The sequence below is a fragment of the Sinocyclocheilus anshuiensis genome, unplaced genomic scaffold (genome assembly GCF_001515605.1).
Source record: "Sinocyclocheilus anshuiensis isolate Anshui unplaced genomic scaffold, SAMN03320099.WGS_v1.1 scaffold55, whole genome shotgun sequence".
In the NCBI taxonomy this organism is placed as follows: Eukaryota; Metazoa; Chordata; class Actinopteri; order Cypriniformes; family Cyprinidae; genus Sinocyclocheilus; species Sinocyclocheilus anshuiensis.
The window spans coordinates 725,192-739,895 of record NW_015549647.1 but is presented as its reverse complement, the minus strand read 5'-3'; the positions used below and the strand labels follow the sequence as shown (position 1 = coordinate 739,895).

The window sequence follows — 14,704 nt, the reverse complement described above, 5'->3', positions numbered from 1 at the left end:
GGGGTGTTTTTCAGCTGCAGGGACAGGACGACTGGTTGCAATCGAGGGAAAGATGAATGCGGCCAAGTACAGGGATATCCTGGACGAAAACTTTCTCCAGAGTGCTCAGGACCTCAGACTTGGCTGAAGGTTTACCTTCCAACAAGACAATGACCCTAATCACACAGCTAAAATAACGAAGGAGTGGCTTCACAACAACTCTGTGACTGTTCTTGAATGGCCCAGCCAGAGCCCTGACTTAAACCCAATTGAGCATCTCTGGAGAGACCTAAAAATGGCTGTCCACCAACGTTTACCATCCAACCTGACAGAACTGGAGAGGATCTGCAAGGAGGAATGGCAGAGGATCCCCAAATCCAGGTGTGAAAAACTTGTTGCATCTTTCCCAAAAAGACTCATGGCTGTATTAGATCAAAAGGGTGCTTCTACTAAATACTGAGCAAAGGGTCTGAATACTTAGGACCATGTGATATTTCAGTTTTTCTTTTTTAATAAATCTGCAAAAATGTCAACGATTCTGTGTTTTTCTGTCAATATGGGGTGCTGTGTGTACATTAATGAGGAAAAAAAATGTACTTAAATGATTTTAGCAAATGGCTGCAATATAACAAAGAGTGAAAAATTTAAGGGGGTCTGAATACTTTCCGTACCCACTGTATATTTATATAATATACAAACAATTGATTTTATTTTATTTTTATTTCAAAATAATGAAAGAACGGTAAAAAATAGTGTACAAAGTATACAATGTCAGTAATTATTTATTAAATACTTACTAAATTGTCCCAGTAAGCACTACTAAAAAGAGAAAGGAAAGAGAGCATAAAGGCAGTGAGAGAATGTTGAATGACCTAAGGGCGAATAAGAGAACATAATTGAGAGGTTCATAGGTGTGGGTATAGGGCTGGCTGACCTACATTCTGCTGCCCTTTCACTGATCTGCCTGTGTGAATCGCACGGCCTCTTTTCAAATCTTACCAACACTTATTAGACACTCACACATACCCTTATTAGTACACATCCTGTGATGCCGTCATATGTGATATAAACCTGCTTATACGCACGCACATCATTACATTATAATGACTGTTCCACATGACACACATACACGCTCAGACACTTGTTTGCGCTCTCTGTTTTTTGACCTACATCTTAGGCAGCTCTGTTATGTAACCAGAGTTATGTAGCATGCAGATGTTCAGAGACAAAACCTCTTCTCTTCCCACTCCAACTCCTCTCTCTGGCCTCTTTTCCTCCTTGTTCTTCCTCTCCTCGTTTAACTTTTCCTCCTTCCTTTCTCTGCTTGCTTTTTCTGTTCTAGTTTTCCTAGTTGTCCTGCCTCTGCTCTTTCGTTTATATATAGTGGCCTCCAAAAGTCTAAGTGCACTTTGAAAATCTGGGATTCAAAATCTAATATGAATGTTTTAGTAAACAGAAGAGTTAAACCCCTAAAATGAATAAGAAATATAAACTGCATTATTTCTAGGTCACCAATCAAAAATTTGACTGTGTGAACCTTTGTACAAAAGGTCAGATTTTCTTGCTGTCTTTGAAGCACAAGATGTTCTTTGAAACATTCTCAGATAAATACAAAGTTCTGTCATGAAACTCTAGATGGCGCAGGCTGATGGGTCTAACTCAATCTGACGTAATTACATCATTATTCACATGGCGCAGCTGATTGCTTCTTTTTGTATCAGCAGCCAATGAGCTTGCTGCTCAAACATTCAAATACTCGGCTAGTGCTTGCTGTAGCAGTTGCAGCACCCCTCAGAAACCCTCCACCTTCCCCAGCTCCACCTGTATAGATCAGCTACGGGGTAATTTCATGTATGCCTTATATGGGGTTGTCTCATATGTGTTATATGAGCAGTAGCAGTATTTCTTGCATGCTCACAGCAGCATGTCATGGATGTATTGGCATTAGCAAGTCTCGGTACTTGCTCCGCAGCAGCATAGCAGATCTATTCCACCAAGACCAAACACACTGACATTGCCATGTATATTACCATCCTAAACTCCCTGAGAGTTGTCATGGTAGGACATGGATCGTCAGGTTTTGCACAAACCTGTGGAGTTTGTGTGGCTAAACCAAATACTAAGCCAATCTGAGTTTTTAAAATGAATCCTTTTACTTAAGTTGCATTATTATATGATCAGTAGCAAAGCAAAGCAATTGGACCCCAATGTGCAAAGCACTTGTGTAAGAAATGTGCTGAGCAATTGAACATTAATGATCATTTCTTCTTCTTTTCTTTCTATATTATTTGCATTATGTATTATTTTACATGCAAATAGTCCCTGTTTCCCTTAGATAAGGTGTATGAATCATTAAAGGACTAGAAGTCAAGCACTGCTGCAAACCATTAAAGAATACTCTTGACGTTTCTCAGCTACACAGCAGCAGCACTTAAATGTGTGTTTTTGCTGATCAGTATTGAGTTGAATGGTGTTCAGGTTCTCAGATGAGTGTAGTGTTCAGTTATTAATGAGATCACAATGCAGCTTTCTGCTTACTCCTCTTTAAGCTCTCTGCAGGCTGAATGACGTATCTGCACCTCCACCCTCTCTCTTCTCCAACCCTCACTCTCTGAATTCCCCTTTTCTCATCCCTCTCCTCCCCTTCACACTGACCTACTTTTCCACTGACCTGCTTTCGTAAGGTTCCGCATACTCCGAACAAATAATAAAAAAAAAAAAAAGAATGGGGGAAAGAGGGAAATAGAGTGAAAAAATACCAGCGAAGAGAACAAAGCACTGCAGCTCTTGCTAAAAGTCACCTTGCTTTTGTTCTTGCGTCGGCTCTCGCTACCCTAGCAACCGGTAGTGCGGCACAGTTCGGTGCTTGCTTTCATGTGATGTCATCAACAACACACACACACACACACACACACAATTAGACACCTTTTAATGAATGTAGTCATAACAGATGATGTCTGTTTTGAAATATGGCTGTTCAGTTGTAGTTGAATTATTGTAGAACAGGTAGTACTTTCAGATGAAGGTTGTACGGCAGGTTGTGTAAGTGCCATGCATATTACTCAATGCCGGACAGGGCAAGTTATATAACAAACTGGCAGTCTACCAGGAGCAATAAATAAATGACAGGTAATCGTTAACGATTGAAAATGTGTCAGAAAAGATCTAGTGGAGAATTGGTGTGAAAGTCAACATGTAATTTCTTGGGAACAAGGGGTTGAAAAGACTGGATTATGCCCTGCATTTCAAGCGATTCTTTTTATAATGTCAGTTGATATCAGAACAGTTACATAACTTGTTTTCTGCTCTGGTCTATTTTTTCTTCTTCTTTGAATTAGTGCATGTACTTTTAGTATATTTTCATGACAAATGAACAGTGTGACTGGCTACATCATGTTCATTTCCAATTATCTCCTATTCCTTTAAATTTAATTTGCAGTTGAATTTTTTATTACATTGGTAAATTAATCCATCAATGCATATTTGGAGGAGAGAAAATGAAGGCTTTTTTATGTGTACTTCTACTCGTTCACAGCCTGCCAGATGTGTGTGTGTGCGTGTGTGTGTGTGTGTGTGTGTGTGTGTGTGTGTGTGTCCGTCTTTGGGCTGTGACACAAGTGCTGTGACTTGGCCAGTGTTACATCATATTGGTTGACTCTTGTGCCCTGCAGGAGTACAAAGTGTCCCTGTGCATTTGCAGAGCTCTCGTTTCAATTAGTTTATAGTGCTAAGATTGGAAAGGAAAAGTCAGAAGCTGGAACCATAAAATCTGTTTGCTTTTCCGTTGATCTGTTTTAAAATCTTGAGCAAGTGCAGGCTGGTATTGTTTATGGTAACACTTTATTACGAGGCATTAAGGCTTGTGAGGGAGTTGCTTAGCGGTATAAACAACATTAGGCAACTTAAATTCAACATACAACGTGTTTTATTTTTCTTTCCACTCCTTTAGTGTCATTCTGAGAACCTTGACAGGTACGCCCACCTCTTTTAACAAACATCTTTTTTTTTTACTTAAAACTTCAGTAAATACCACACAATACACCAGGGTACAGAGGTGAAATAGACAAACAGGACATGAAAATATATACGTACTGTATCACATTGAGGTGAACAGACAACAGACACAAGAAATATTAACCCAAAAAGAATAATAGCATTGGAATATAAAATAAAATACAATATTAATAATAATAATAATTATTATAGAATGCCAAAATAAACTTGATACAAACTTAAAATACTCAAAAGAGAGAATTTGTCTGTACACTTTTTACATAATGGCCAGTGCCAGGCACCTGTTTGGGAACAATAAACACAGATTGTATAAAATCGGATGAAAAAAATTCAGTGCAGAAGCAGCTTTCAGCTGTGGTATATTCTACAAAGACAACTAGTGGGACTGAATTTGTGTCTAGGTAACACTTAGTTGTGTGCTGCAGCATTTTACTGTGTGTTAACTTTTATACGCAACAGTTAATGGGTATAATGATGCAATGGGCTACATGCACCAAAGGAGAAACTCTTCAGTTCTGCGTAACCTCAACCGTTTCTTCTCATGAGGTAGCATGTGAGGCGTCTCTGAAACCTGACCACAGAGGACACGACCATCTTGAGATGGTAATGATATCTTACACTTTATACAGTCCGCATATTAATTCGGCCTCGGAAGAGACCGCCTTGATGTTTCTGAAAGGGCTTTTACTCTAATTTGACTAAATGTCAGGTAGCCTTTTTCGAAAAAGGATTGGTCACAGTGACCTTGGGAGAGGGTCTATCCATCTAGCTCCTTTACAGTGATGCAATATAGTAATGTGATGTAAAAAATGTGATTTTTCACTGGTTAACCTTGACCTATGAATGACCAAAACACTATGAAGAGAACATTCTCTCAAATGGTGTGATACAGGGACATAAATACGATGATTTAAAAAATATAATGGAAGCATCAGATATGAACATTCGGAAAGGACTATACAGGAATTCAAACAGTAATAAGTAGACAGTGTTCGTAGTATTTCTCCCACTTTTCTACTCTTAAAGATTGACATGTCATTTTTTTTTTCATAAAATATATTGAAATATGATATGTTTAGTCATGTCACAGTATTATAACAATCCAAGTGCTTCAATAATGCTAAAGTCCAAAGGCAGAGGAGAGAGACGGGCATAAATCTGTTGAGATTTTTCCTCCTGAAATCAATAGGGAGAAAAGGACTTGTGCCTTAAACTCCATGAACTACTTGGGTTCAGCGACTACCCATCAATTTAGCTACGAAACATGGTAGAGATATGTAAATATTCAAAGGTGAAGTCAAAGGTTGCTATACAGAGTTCTGTAGGTTTTTGAAAGAGGAAAAATATAATTTGAAAGAGCTCAATTTCCTCTTCGTAACTTCTTCGAGTTATAGCTAAGTGCTTATGAAAGAGTTAGAGAACAGAGCTGCATTAAAAGGTCACAGAATCGCTCTTGATAAGAAAACAGACCAAGAACACAATGAGTTTCTTTCTTGTTGTTGTTACGTATAAGCAATAGACTTTCATGCAATTAATTGGTACCATTTTCATTTTTCTTTCTATAAGATGGTAAAGGTGACATTTATCATGTCCTGTCTTAACTCTGTTAAAGGATGTGATGTGCCAGTTTCAGTCATGTTTCTTGTTTCTGCTACCTCGTCCTCCTAAGCTCCTCTTCCCGCTTTCCTTCCATTCCTCTACCTTCTCTCTGTAAGGAGACTGTTGTGTGCAAAGTTCATCTGTTGTCTCACTCTCCCCTTCCTTGCTTCCAGAGCTGCTGCCTTGCTGCTGGTTAACCTGCGCTAGCGCCAGGTATGGGTGCTGAGGCAGAGCGGAATCAGGTGACGTAGCAGCTGTTGTAGCCAGGACGTCTAGGGACCCACCATTAGATAGTGCTCTATACTTGAGCCTTAGCTTGTGTGGCAGAGCAGTGCCTTTCATTTCACCTTGGTTGTCTCCGTACTGGTAAGCATCACTGGCGACCATGGTGGGTGAGGATGGTGACTGGTGGATGGCGTGATATCCACCAGTATCAGAAGAAGAGGATGAGGGAGATTCATCGTCAGTGGAGGCTTCCTTATCTGAGCTGCGTGGGTCTCCGTCACTAGAGGAGGTGTCCTTGCCTGAGGAGGAGTGCTCTTGGTAGAAGCCATCTGCTTTTGGGCAACCTTCATACGTTAGCACAGGTGGCTCCTTGTTCAGAGTGCCGAGGTAGGGATTGGAATGCTGGTATGCGTGGGCTTTTCCAGCCTCATTGAGCAAATCTGGGGCAAAAGAATTTGGAGTGCCCTCTTGAACCTGACTTCTGTATTGTCCTTGAACACTCAGGTCTTGTTGCTGTATGACAAACCGCCTGCTCTCCCTGGCATTTGCCTTGCCGTTAGTGAATTCATAGCTTGGGGAATCCAAAGACCTCCTGGAAAGCTGCTGTGCAACCTCTGAAAGAGTCTCTAAACCATCAGGTCTTATTGGTAGATTGCACCCTGTTTGAGTAAAATGAGTGATTTGCCCATTCTGTTGTGTTTGGGATGCCACCTGCTGCTCCATGTCCTCAACAGGGTACGAGCTGCTTCCGGAACGAAAGAGGATGACACTTCTTTGGGGCGTGGCGGATAGGGGGGCTGGGTTGTTGACACCTTCTTGCTGTTCCATTTCTTGCGCTTGATGATTCTCTAGTCGTCCAAGACTTTGATGGCCATTGAACATGCCATTAAGAACACTTGCCTCAAGCCTGTTAATGTCCATTCCAGAGCTCTCGTGTTTGACGTCAAAGTTTATAGGTTCAGGACTGTCCCGTGAAGATCCATCAGACATGTCAGACAGTGATCTACATGGGGAGTACTTGGGTAAAGTTGTGTGGCGTTCACTCCTGGTTGGCTGTTCAGCCTCTGAGGAATCAGAGTTCATCATGACCTGAGAAGCACTGGAGTATCCACTGCTTGAGTAATATGGATTTCCGGAAGTTGCTCCGTTACCATTAGCTCCATTAGTCGCTGCCTTTGAACCATTGCTGATCTGCTGGGTCTTCTCCATGTAAGAGGCAGAGCTTATGAGTCCAAATCTTAGTTTCAATTGCAGGAGTTCTGTCTTCAGCCGCACATTCTCCTCATTCAGTGCCATTACTCTGTTCTCCAACACCATATCATTGATTCGGCGCTTCTCCCTTGACCTTTTGGCAGCCTCGTTATTCTTGCGTCGTTTTTCCCAGTAGAATGCATCTTTCTTTTCATCTGAGATGAACTCCCGCTTTCGTCGACAGGTCATATTGGGTTTTGGTTTTACTAGTCGGCCTTGACGAGGAGGGCTGGTGATTTGGGGTGATGGTAAACTCTCGCTGTAGGTTGAGAATGTTTCTAACGTTTCCAAACTGGAATCGTTATTTTGGGTAGGAAGATTTAGGCTTTCCATTGTGGTTCTGTTAAGGCCAGTTTGTATAACTGGCACTCAGTTGACATTGAAAATTAATGTTTTAATACTGAAAAGTATTTCTTTCTGATTAACACTTCAAAAACACACTTAATTGTCAGCATATACAATGATGTACAAGGTTCTGTTTTTTCCTCCAAAGAGGAACTGTACGTATTTCTGATTGATGCCTTTTTCCTCCTACTCTAACCAGTCTTCAAACCTTTCAAGTGTCCAGACTGGTCAAAAAGATAAGAAAAAGATGAAAGGCAACAAAAACAACCGTCATTGGATAGGTGTTACAAGTTTAGTTTAGTAGGGATAGTCGTTTTCTTTTTTTTTGTTTGTTTAGCTTGCTTTCAGTTCTTTCTTAATTTAGACAGTTTAATTTGTTGACTTGGCAAAGCTCCTTGTTCTTGATGGGTGAGGTGGCAGTGTAGGCTGGGATTGCAGTTGAAGAATAAACTTTTTTTTTTTCCCAAGCACCCCCGAAAGATGTTGATCATATATCAGATCCGTCTCAGCTCAGTGTTTTATCCCAGTCTTTGATGAACAGATCTGTAAAGACAATGAAACAGGATGTTTACTGAAAATGTCTACAAGAATGAATAAATGTCATAGAGTTAAAGGTAACGAACAGGATAAAGTTATTATGAATAGTATGTTATTTCCAAAGTGTTCTACTTTATCGCACTGGTGACATTGTTGTTTCTTATTTTCACGCTGTTGTGGGTTTGTGTATGTGGTTAAGAAGTTACTTCAGATCCCTTAAATTAGAATAAACATTTAACTTGTTAACTTAATTTAAGGGTTTTGTGAAGACCTTTCCCTTACAATCTGCATTCAAAAGTTGCAGCTTTGATGATAAATAGTTAAATCCCATGGATGAATGTCAAAAGATGCAATAGCAAAATGTATTCTCTATATTAATTCGGAAACGTCCCAGTGTTCCATTTCCAATCTTGGCAGCAACTGAAATGTTCTGCTTCTCCTCTGTCCTACGAGCTCTAGAGAAATGTAGGTCAGTACAGTAGTGTAGCACAGCGAGTAGGAGATCACGCCGTGCTGCAGTAGGACACTTATTGCGTAAGATACTGCACTGTCACATAATCAGAGACACCTGACTGACTGCCAGGACTGCAGGCAAAGGAAGCACCACAGGAGAGAACTAAAGGTGTGGAATATCCGGAAACACCCTCATTCTCTTTTTTATCATTTATTTGTGATCCAAACATAATTTATTGACAGTGTAACTAAGAAAATTTGGTTTACTAAAAATAAAGAGTACATAATGTACACAACTAACTTTTTAACTGACGACTTATTGTGCGGTTATTATTATTAGCACTTGGTCCTTGATTTAATAGCTCATCCGCTTTTGCAGCTTATCGTGAGAATCTGAATTCATGTTACATAACCACACACAGCTATTGCACCATCGCTAAAACACAACCTCAACACCAGGCATTCTCATAGCTCAATACTAAAAAGAGGAAGAGGAACAAAAATGTACAACATAAACAGCCCATTGTTCTCAAAAGTAAACATAGAACTTTGCATACGCCTGTTTTGTTTAAGCCCGATTTAATTTTCTCTTCTCTTCAACCACACAAGTGAGTATTACTTTAGTAGTAATTTTAGTAGTATTTCTACATTTCTGTGTAACTTTGTCCATGGTGGTTAGGCTCACAGCACTTTGGGGACCAAGCATCCTGAAAACATGGAAGCACAGAGTATTTGGTCCATGCATGGCCATTTTTTTCCATAGGAACGCAAACGAGAGCATGGGGGAGGGCGGTGGACGTTGCGTGTGTGTCCCACTGACCTAGAAACTGGCTGCTCCGTAAACACGGTGCGTGCGCGCACTTGGTCCAACGCCGTGCTATAAAATAGGTCAGTGGGGCGGCAACGGTGTGTGCGTGCGCGGGTGGGTGTCTGTGAGAGAGTGCGTCTGAGCAAGTGGGGAGGAATTATAGTGCCTACCAAAAATAGTGTGCTTGGGTGAGGGAGGAGTTAAGGATTCCAATTGGGGGACAAGACAGGAATTTACCAGCACTGCAGAGGTACAAAAAAAGAGCGAATACGTCAGCATCAGAATATTAGATTAAACTGGGCTATGAATCACACCAGTGATGCACTGATACGCATCAAATGCACTAGCATTTTCCTGAAACGCAATGAGAAAAGGAGGAAGGTTTCAAAATTAGGGATTCTGCTCTTACACCACAATGATTGCCCGATGTGTTCCAGCTTTTGTAATATCAACTCATCAGAGCATAAGGTACTGCGTAGTTCAGATTGCAGGTTGTGGCTCAATGCCAGATTGTTATCACAGTCAAGGATCATTTTAGGACATGCTGAGCTAAGTTCAGACACCTATAAATATAGTGTCTGTAAACCTTTATTTTATGGTAGATTACTGACTTAGGATAGTAATGATTTTCAAAGAATAAGGAGGAAGACATAACCGTCCTACAAATATTTTGACCACATGCACATTTGTGTTATTAGTTCCCTTAGCTTGTTTACATTTCCTCTTCCAAGAATAAGTTTCTTGGAAAAAAAATTCAGAAAAAAGAGCTTGAGGTCTAGTCAAACACACAGTTATGCACCATTCCACATAGATAGTGTTTACAACTGGAAGCCTCCCTGCATGTGTTCACCCAGTCACATGCAGGCAAAACTGTTATGCCTCCAGTCTTCCTTCCAACCTAAAGGCCAAGTAGGCCAGTAAGACAGAGATAGTGTGTTGGCTAGACTCTTAATTACAGGGATTAATGCTGAAATCAGGATAGCTGTCTATGAAAATTGAGTTCACACCAAGTTGTCAGAGACTAGGATGCTCTTCAGATTAGATTATGTTGTGGAGGAATAAACTAATCAATTGCACGAATGTCATTTGGGTTTCAGACTGATGATTATTATTGCGAGAAGTTTGGGAGCAATGTGAGGCAGTTTCAGATTCCTGGCATTGCTGAACAGGGAGTGGTGGAATTGTTAAAGGGCAAAGTGTACTTAGTTTGGGAGTAGGTCAGTCTTTATGAGCCAAGCATGCAATGAGTATTGCATCACAATGAGTTACGATAAATTATTAAACATTTGAAGGATTCGCACAATAGTCTGCTAGTCTTGCTTGTGACTAAACATGCCTCTCTGTTTTCCAACCAAAAGTTTTACGTCGTTTCACACTGCACAATAACCTACGAGACACGCACTCACATTACAAGAATTTAATTAACTGTGGTGACGTGTTTATTTAACAGCTCGCGCATCTGAAGAAGGTCTGTCTCTGTTCGCCACTGAACATCGTGCAACCCAACAAGACCTCGCGTGGCATCGGAACGCATTATCCTATCGGGATGCAAGTCGCCACGCGTTATTTTACAACCATATGCTTTGTAGAAATGCCGACTTGCAACTTACTATTGAAATGCAAGGGGAATGGTGCCACCGCAATGCACAGACATTAACTGACCCCACAGCCACTCGTGCGTTAGGATTTCGTAATGATCACCACCTCCCCCACGCCACGACCGTCTCGCCTTGACATTGAATGTGAATATGTATGCAATGCACAATGTGAGATATGTTGCTACCTTACAGTTTACAGCATGCAACAATAAACAAAGAAAAAATCGTTGAAAACCAAAGAATTAATCAGTCCGCGACGCATTTGAGTCATGCCGACCCTGAGTCCGTTTCCATGTGAACAATAACATGCCCTGACCACGTTGCAAGGTAAGAGCCTAGCCTACAACTGCTTAGCCTGCTACAAGCTCTGTAAAACACTACATACAGCACGCATTATGAAATATGATATGATAAACCGACTGCAGTTGAACTCACCGAAGTGAAATAGCGCATTCCTTTCGTTAAACGCAAGGATCCTCTTTTATTCTTCAATAAATCGCTCCTCAGTGCCTCTATATGCGGTTTCTCGTCCCGATTCTGGTCTTTCTTCCTTTTACAACTTCAGTCTGGGCTGAAAAATGTCCCGTGTGGGTCGTGATCCACTCACCGGCTTTGTGTCGATTAATGCGACTCCCTGAATGTGCTGCTATTCGCCGTCTATCTCTCCCTCCCTCTTCGTCCTTGTGTTATGTCGGAGGCTTTGCTCCAGTTTTCGTCTCTTACACACACGTAAGCTACACACACACTTGCTCCTCTCGTCGTCCTCGAATGTGTGTTAGTAGGTCAGCGGTTGCATAACACGGAGCTTTGGGTTCCTAGTCACGCTTTTGTTAATCATGACGATACACAAGCCTCCGCCCCTGCCGAAATGACCAAAGAGGGGACGGAGGTGGTCAAAAAAGCTCTTCTCTCCCGTACTCAGTAAAACGACACTCAGCCCATACACCCACCGATCATATATACGGCGACAGCAGTGTGCGGTTGCTTCAACACGCCTCTGTGTACACAACACTTCAGCTTCTCTGGAAGAAGGAGGTTACGAGACTGCTAAAGTGTTGCGTAAATGTTCACAATTACGTAAAAGACACTTTGGCTCAAAGAAAAGTCTCAGTTGATTACAAACTATCTCACCATCCATTCTGAAAAGTTTAATTACGTTTCTTTTAAACATTCTATCAGAAAAAAATATGTATTTAAGTGCTGTTAAATTGCATTGTTCCATCTCAAACGTTTTAATATGTTGGGATAATTGTGCTTTTTTTTTTAAAGTTACAGGGTTAATGGTTTTATTAATAATAATAACAATAATAAATTACTAGCAAATTAAAATTCTAATCTCGAGGATATGTATTATAGTAGTGTAATTTTATATATATATATATATATATATATATATATATGTCTAATAATTATATTATAGCAGTATGTTGTATGTTGTTTTTTTTGCAATATGCACATTTTAATACATTTGAGGTACATAGTAGTTAAAGACATTTAATATAACACTGAATTATGTGTACTGAAATATAAGTGATGAATCTAAAATAAACTTTAATATAATTCTGCTGTCGTTTATTTAGTTCTGCATAGTGATTTCCAGTTGCCTAAAAAAATGCAATTCATTGCTGGCAGGACAACTTGTTTAAGAATGAATGTCTGGTACATACCCTCTTTCAAAACATGATACAGGCCAAGGATAAAGTCCCAGAACAGGAAGCCAAGTTCAAGTTACATTCTTAACATTTTATTCTTATATTCAATGCAGCATTTGCTCACATCTCGGGTTTTGTGTACGTGTCTCTGTTTTTTTTTTTTCCAAGTCATTATTACACAACACGAATCAGTAGTTCTTCCTGTTTTACTCTTATGTTCCTTGACCTGAACAATGTTACGGATGACAGTACAGTTCCCAGAAGGTGCTAATTATACATAAACAAACTGGTAACGTCATCTCTCCGAGAACGACTGTAGGGTATTCCAACCGGTTGCAGTTTGAATCCTTACATACCTGATTAAGTAATCACCTTAAATATGTCTTTGTAAATGCACTTGACTCGGGTAATTTCATGGGAAACTTTGTTCAAAGAAAATTAATTACAAAGAAAATTACATTTAAATGGAAGTAGGTCATACAATTATTTTCATTACAAATTTGTATGTGAACCTCAGTGATCCCTAAAGGAATGGTTCACCCAAAAATGAAAATTTGCTGAAATTGAATCACCCTCAGACCATCCAAGATGTAGACAAGGTTGTTTCTTCATTCAGAAGTTTGGAGAAATGTAGCATTACATCACTTTGCGTACCAATGGATCCTCTGCAGTGAATGGGTGCCGTCAGAATGAGAGTCCAAACAAGTAATCCACACAACTCCATTCCACCAATAAACATCTTGTGAAGTAAAAAGCAGCATGTTTGTAAGAAACAAATTCATCAAGCCATTTTTTTTTTTTACTTCAAACCATTGGTCCTGGTTACAATACAAGTCCTCTCTAAGCATTATATCGCTTTCTCCATTGGTAAAAAAAATAATCTTATCTGAATCGGGAGAGAAATAGGCACAGATTTAGCAGCGTTTACAAGCGAAAACAGTCCAAAACAGTTCAAATGTTTTGGTAGGTTTGATGTGAGAGGACATAAGAGGTTGGATTTTTTCCACTATAGAAAGTGTTATTATGGATTATGGACTCATATTTTGGCCAGAAGCGATGGTTTAAGGTTAAAAACATCTTGAAAGACGAAAAGAAACTCATGAAAAAATATTGAACATTGAATAAAGAAAAAAAAAAAGTCGTCTACATCTTGGATGATTTGACGGTGAGTACATTTTCAGCAAATTTTCATTTTTTGGTGAACTATTCCTTAAGAACCTTTTGATACAGTACTCAACTGTATGTATTATTTTTACCAGTGTCACAAATAATCTCAAGCCAGCTGCAACAATTTTTATAATGTGACCTTTTGCCTTGTCTTAAACCACGCTAGAATATTGAATCCTAGTGAAGTGCTAGGATCAAGAGGGTCACGGTAAGAGACATGTCAGTTTGGTTTTAGGCCTCTGCCGCCAGCCTGTGTGCTCCCTTTCATTTGTTGCGGTGCTGACGGACATTACGCAGACTGGGGGTGTTGGCCTTGAACTTGCCTTTCCCTCCCGCTCCGCTTTCTCCCCCATTCACTCACAGCTGCGTCTGCTACAGTTTCCTAGGCAACCGTTATGCTGCCTGCCTAGCAACTGGTTTTCCCTCCCCCTCCCTCCTTGCAGATAGAGAGAGGGGTTGATGATGGGTGCTGGGAGAGACAAAGAACCCTATGTGTGTTTATCTAATGTGGATCATGGAATAGGAAGCAGCGTAGGCATCCTCTGTGGAGCTGTATTGTCTAAGCAGCTACACTCGCCGGTCCACTAGTAGATCTGAGATCTAAGGGGAGCAGATGTTAGTAGGTATGAGTGGGGACAATATTTTGAAATCCTGCCACACCTTCATTCATAAAAGCAGAATGCCTAATAAAAATTACACCTCAGTGTTTACAAATCAAGACCAGCTTTATATTGTAGAAGTGCGCATTGTTTATTGGAAAGTTTGTATAGTTAAAGTACAGGATAAAACCACACATTTTATTACGTCATCATAGTCAACAGCCAACCAATAAATATATAAACAAAGTGTGGTAGTGCCCCCACATGGTAATATTTAAAACATGAGACATGTTAAGTGTTTTAAAGCAACAGTTCACCCAAAAATGTAAAATGGATAAAATGTATTCATACTCGGGTGGTCCAAGATGTAGATGATTTTTTTTCTTCATTACAACAGATTTGGATAAATTTAGCATTACATCACTTGCTCACCAGTGGATCCTCTGCAGTGAATGGGTGCCGTCAGAATGAGAGTCT

At 40.1% G+C, this 14,704-nt stretch overlaps 2 protein-coding genes across 3 annotated transcripts in view; one reads left to right on the top strand and one right to left on the bottom strand.

Annotated features, from left to right (window-relative positions):
- Positions 1-14,704, top strand: part of LOC107659969 (uncharacterized) — a 49,326-nt gene that overhangs the window by 8,802 nt on the left and 25,820 nt on the right. The gene's annotated exons all lie outside the window — the stretch shown is intronic.
- On the bottom strand, positions 3,882-11,829 carry LOC107659968 (uncharacterized). Of its 2 annotated transcripts, none has more exons than XM_016449101.1 (2): positions 11,245-11,829; positions 3,882-7,956 (listed from the first exon to the last, which is right to left on the bottom strand). In XM_016449101.1, exon 2 carries the CDS (start codon positions 7,399-7,401, stop codon positions 5,623-5,625), a length of 1,779 nt encoding a protein of 592 aa, XP_016304587.1. In that variant the 5' UTR covers positions 7,402-7,956; positions 11,245-11,829; the 3' UTR covers positions 3,882-5,622. The 2 variants fall into 2 exon arrangements, with proteins under 2 accessions (XP_016304587.1, XP_016304588.1); XM_016449102.1 differs by having other exon boundaries at positions 11,417-11,829.

Coding starts and splice junctions, on each gene's coding strand:
- LOC107659968 (XM_016449101.1), bottom strand. CDS start 7,401: ATGGAAAGCCTAAATCTTCCTACCCAAAATAACGATTCCAGTTTGGAA.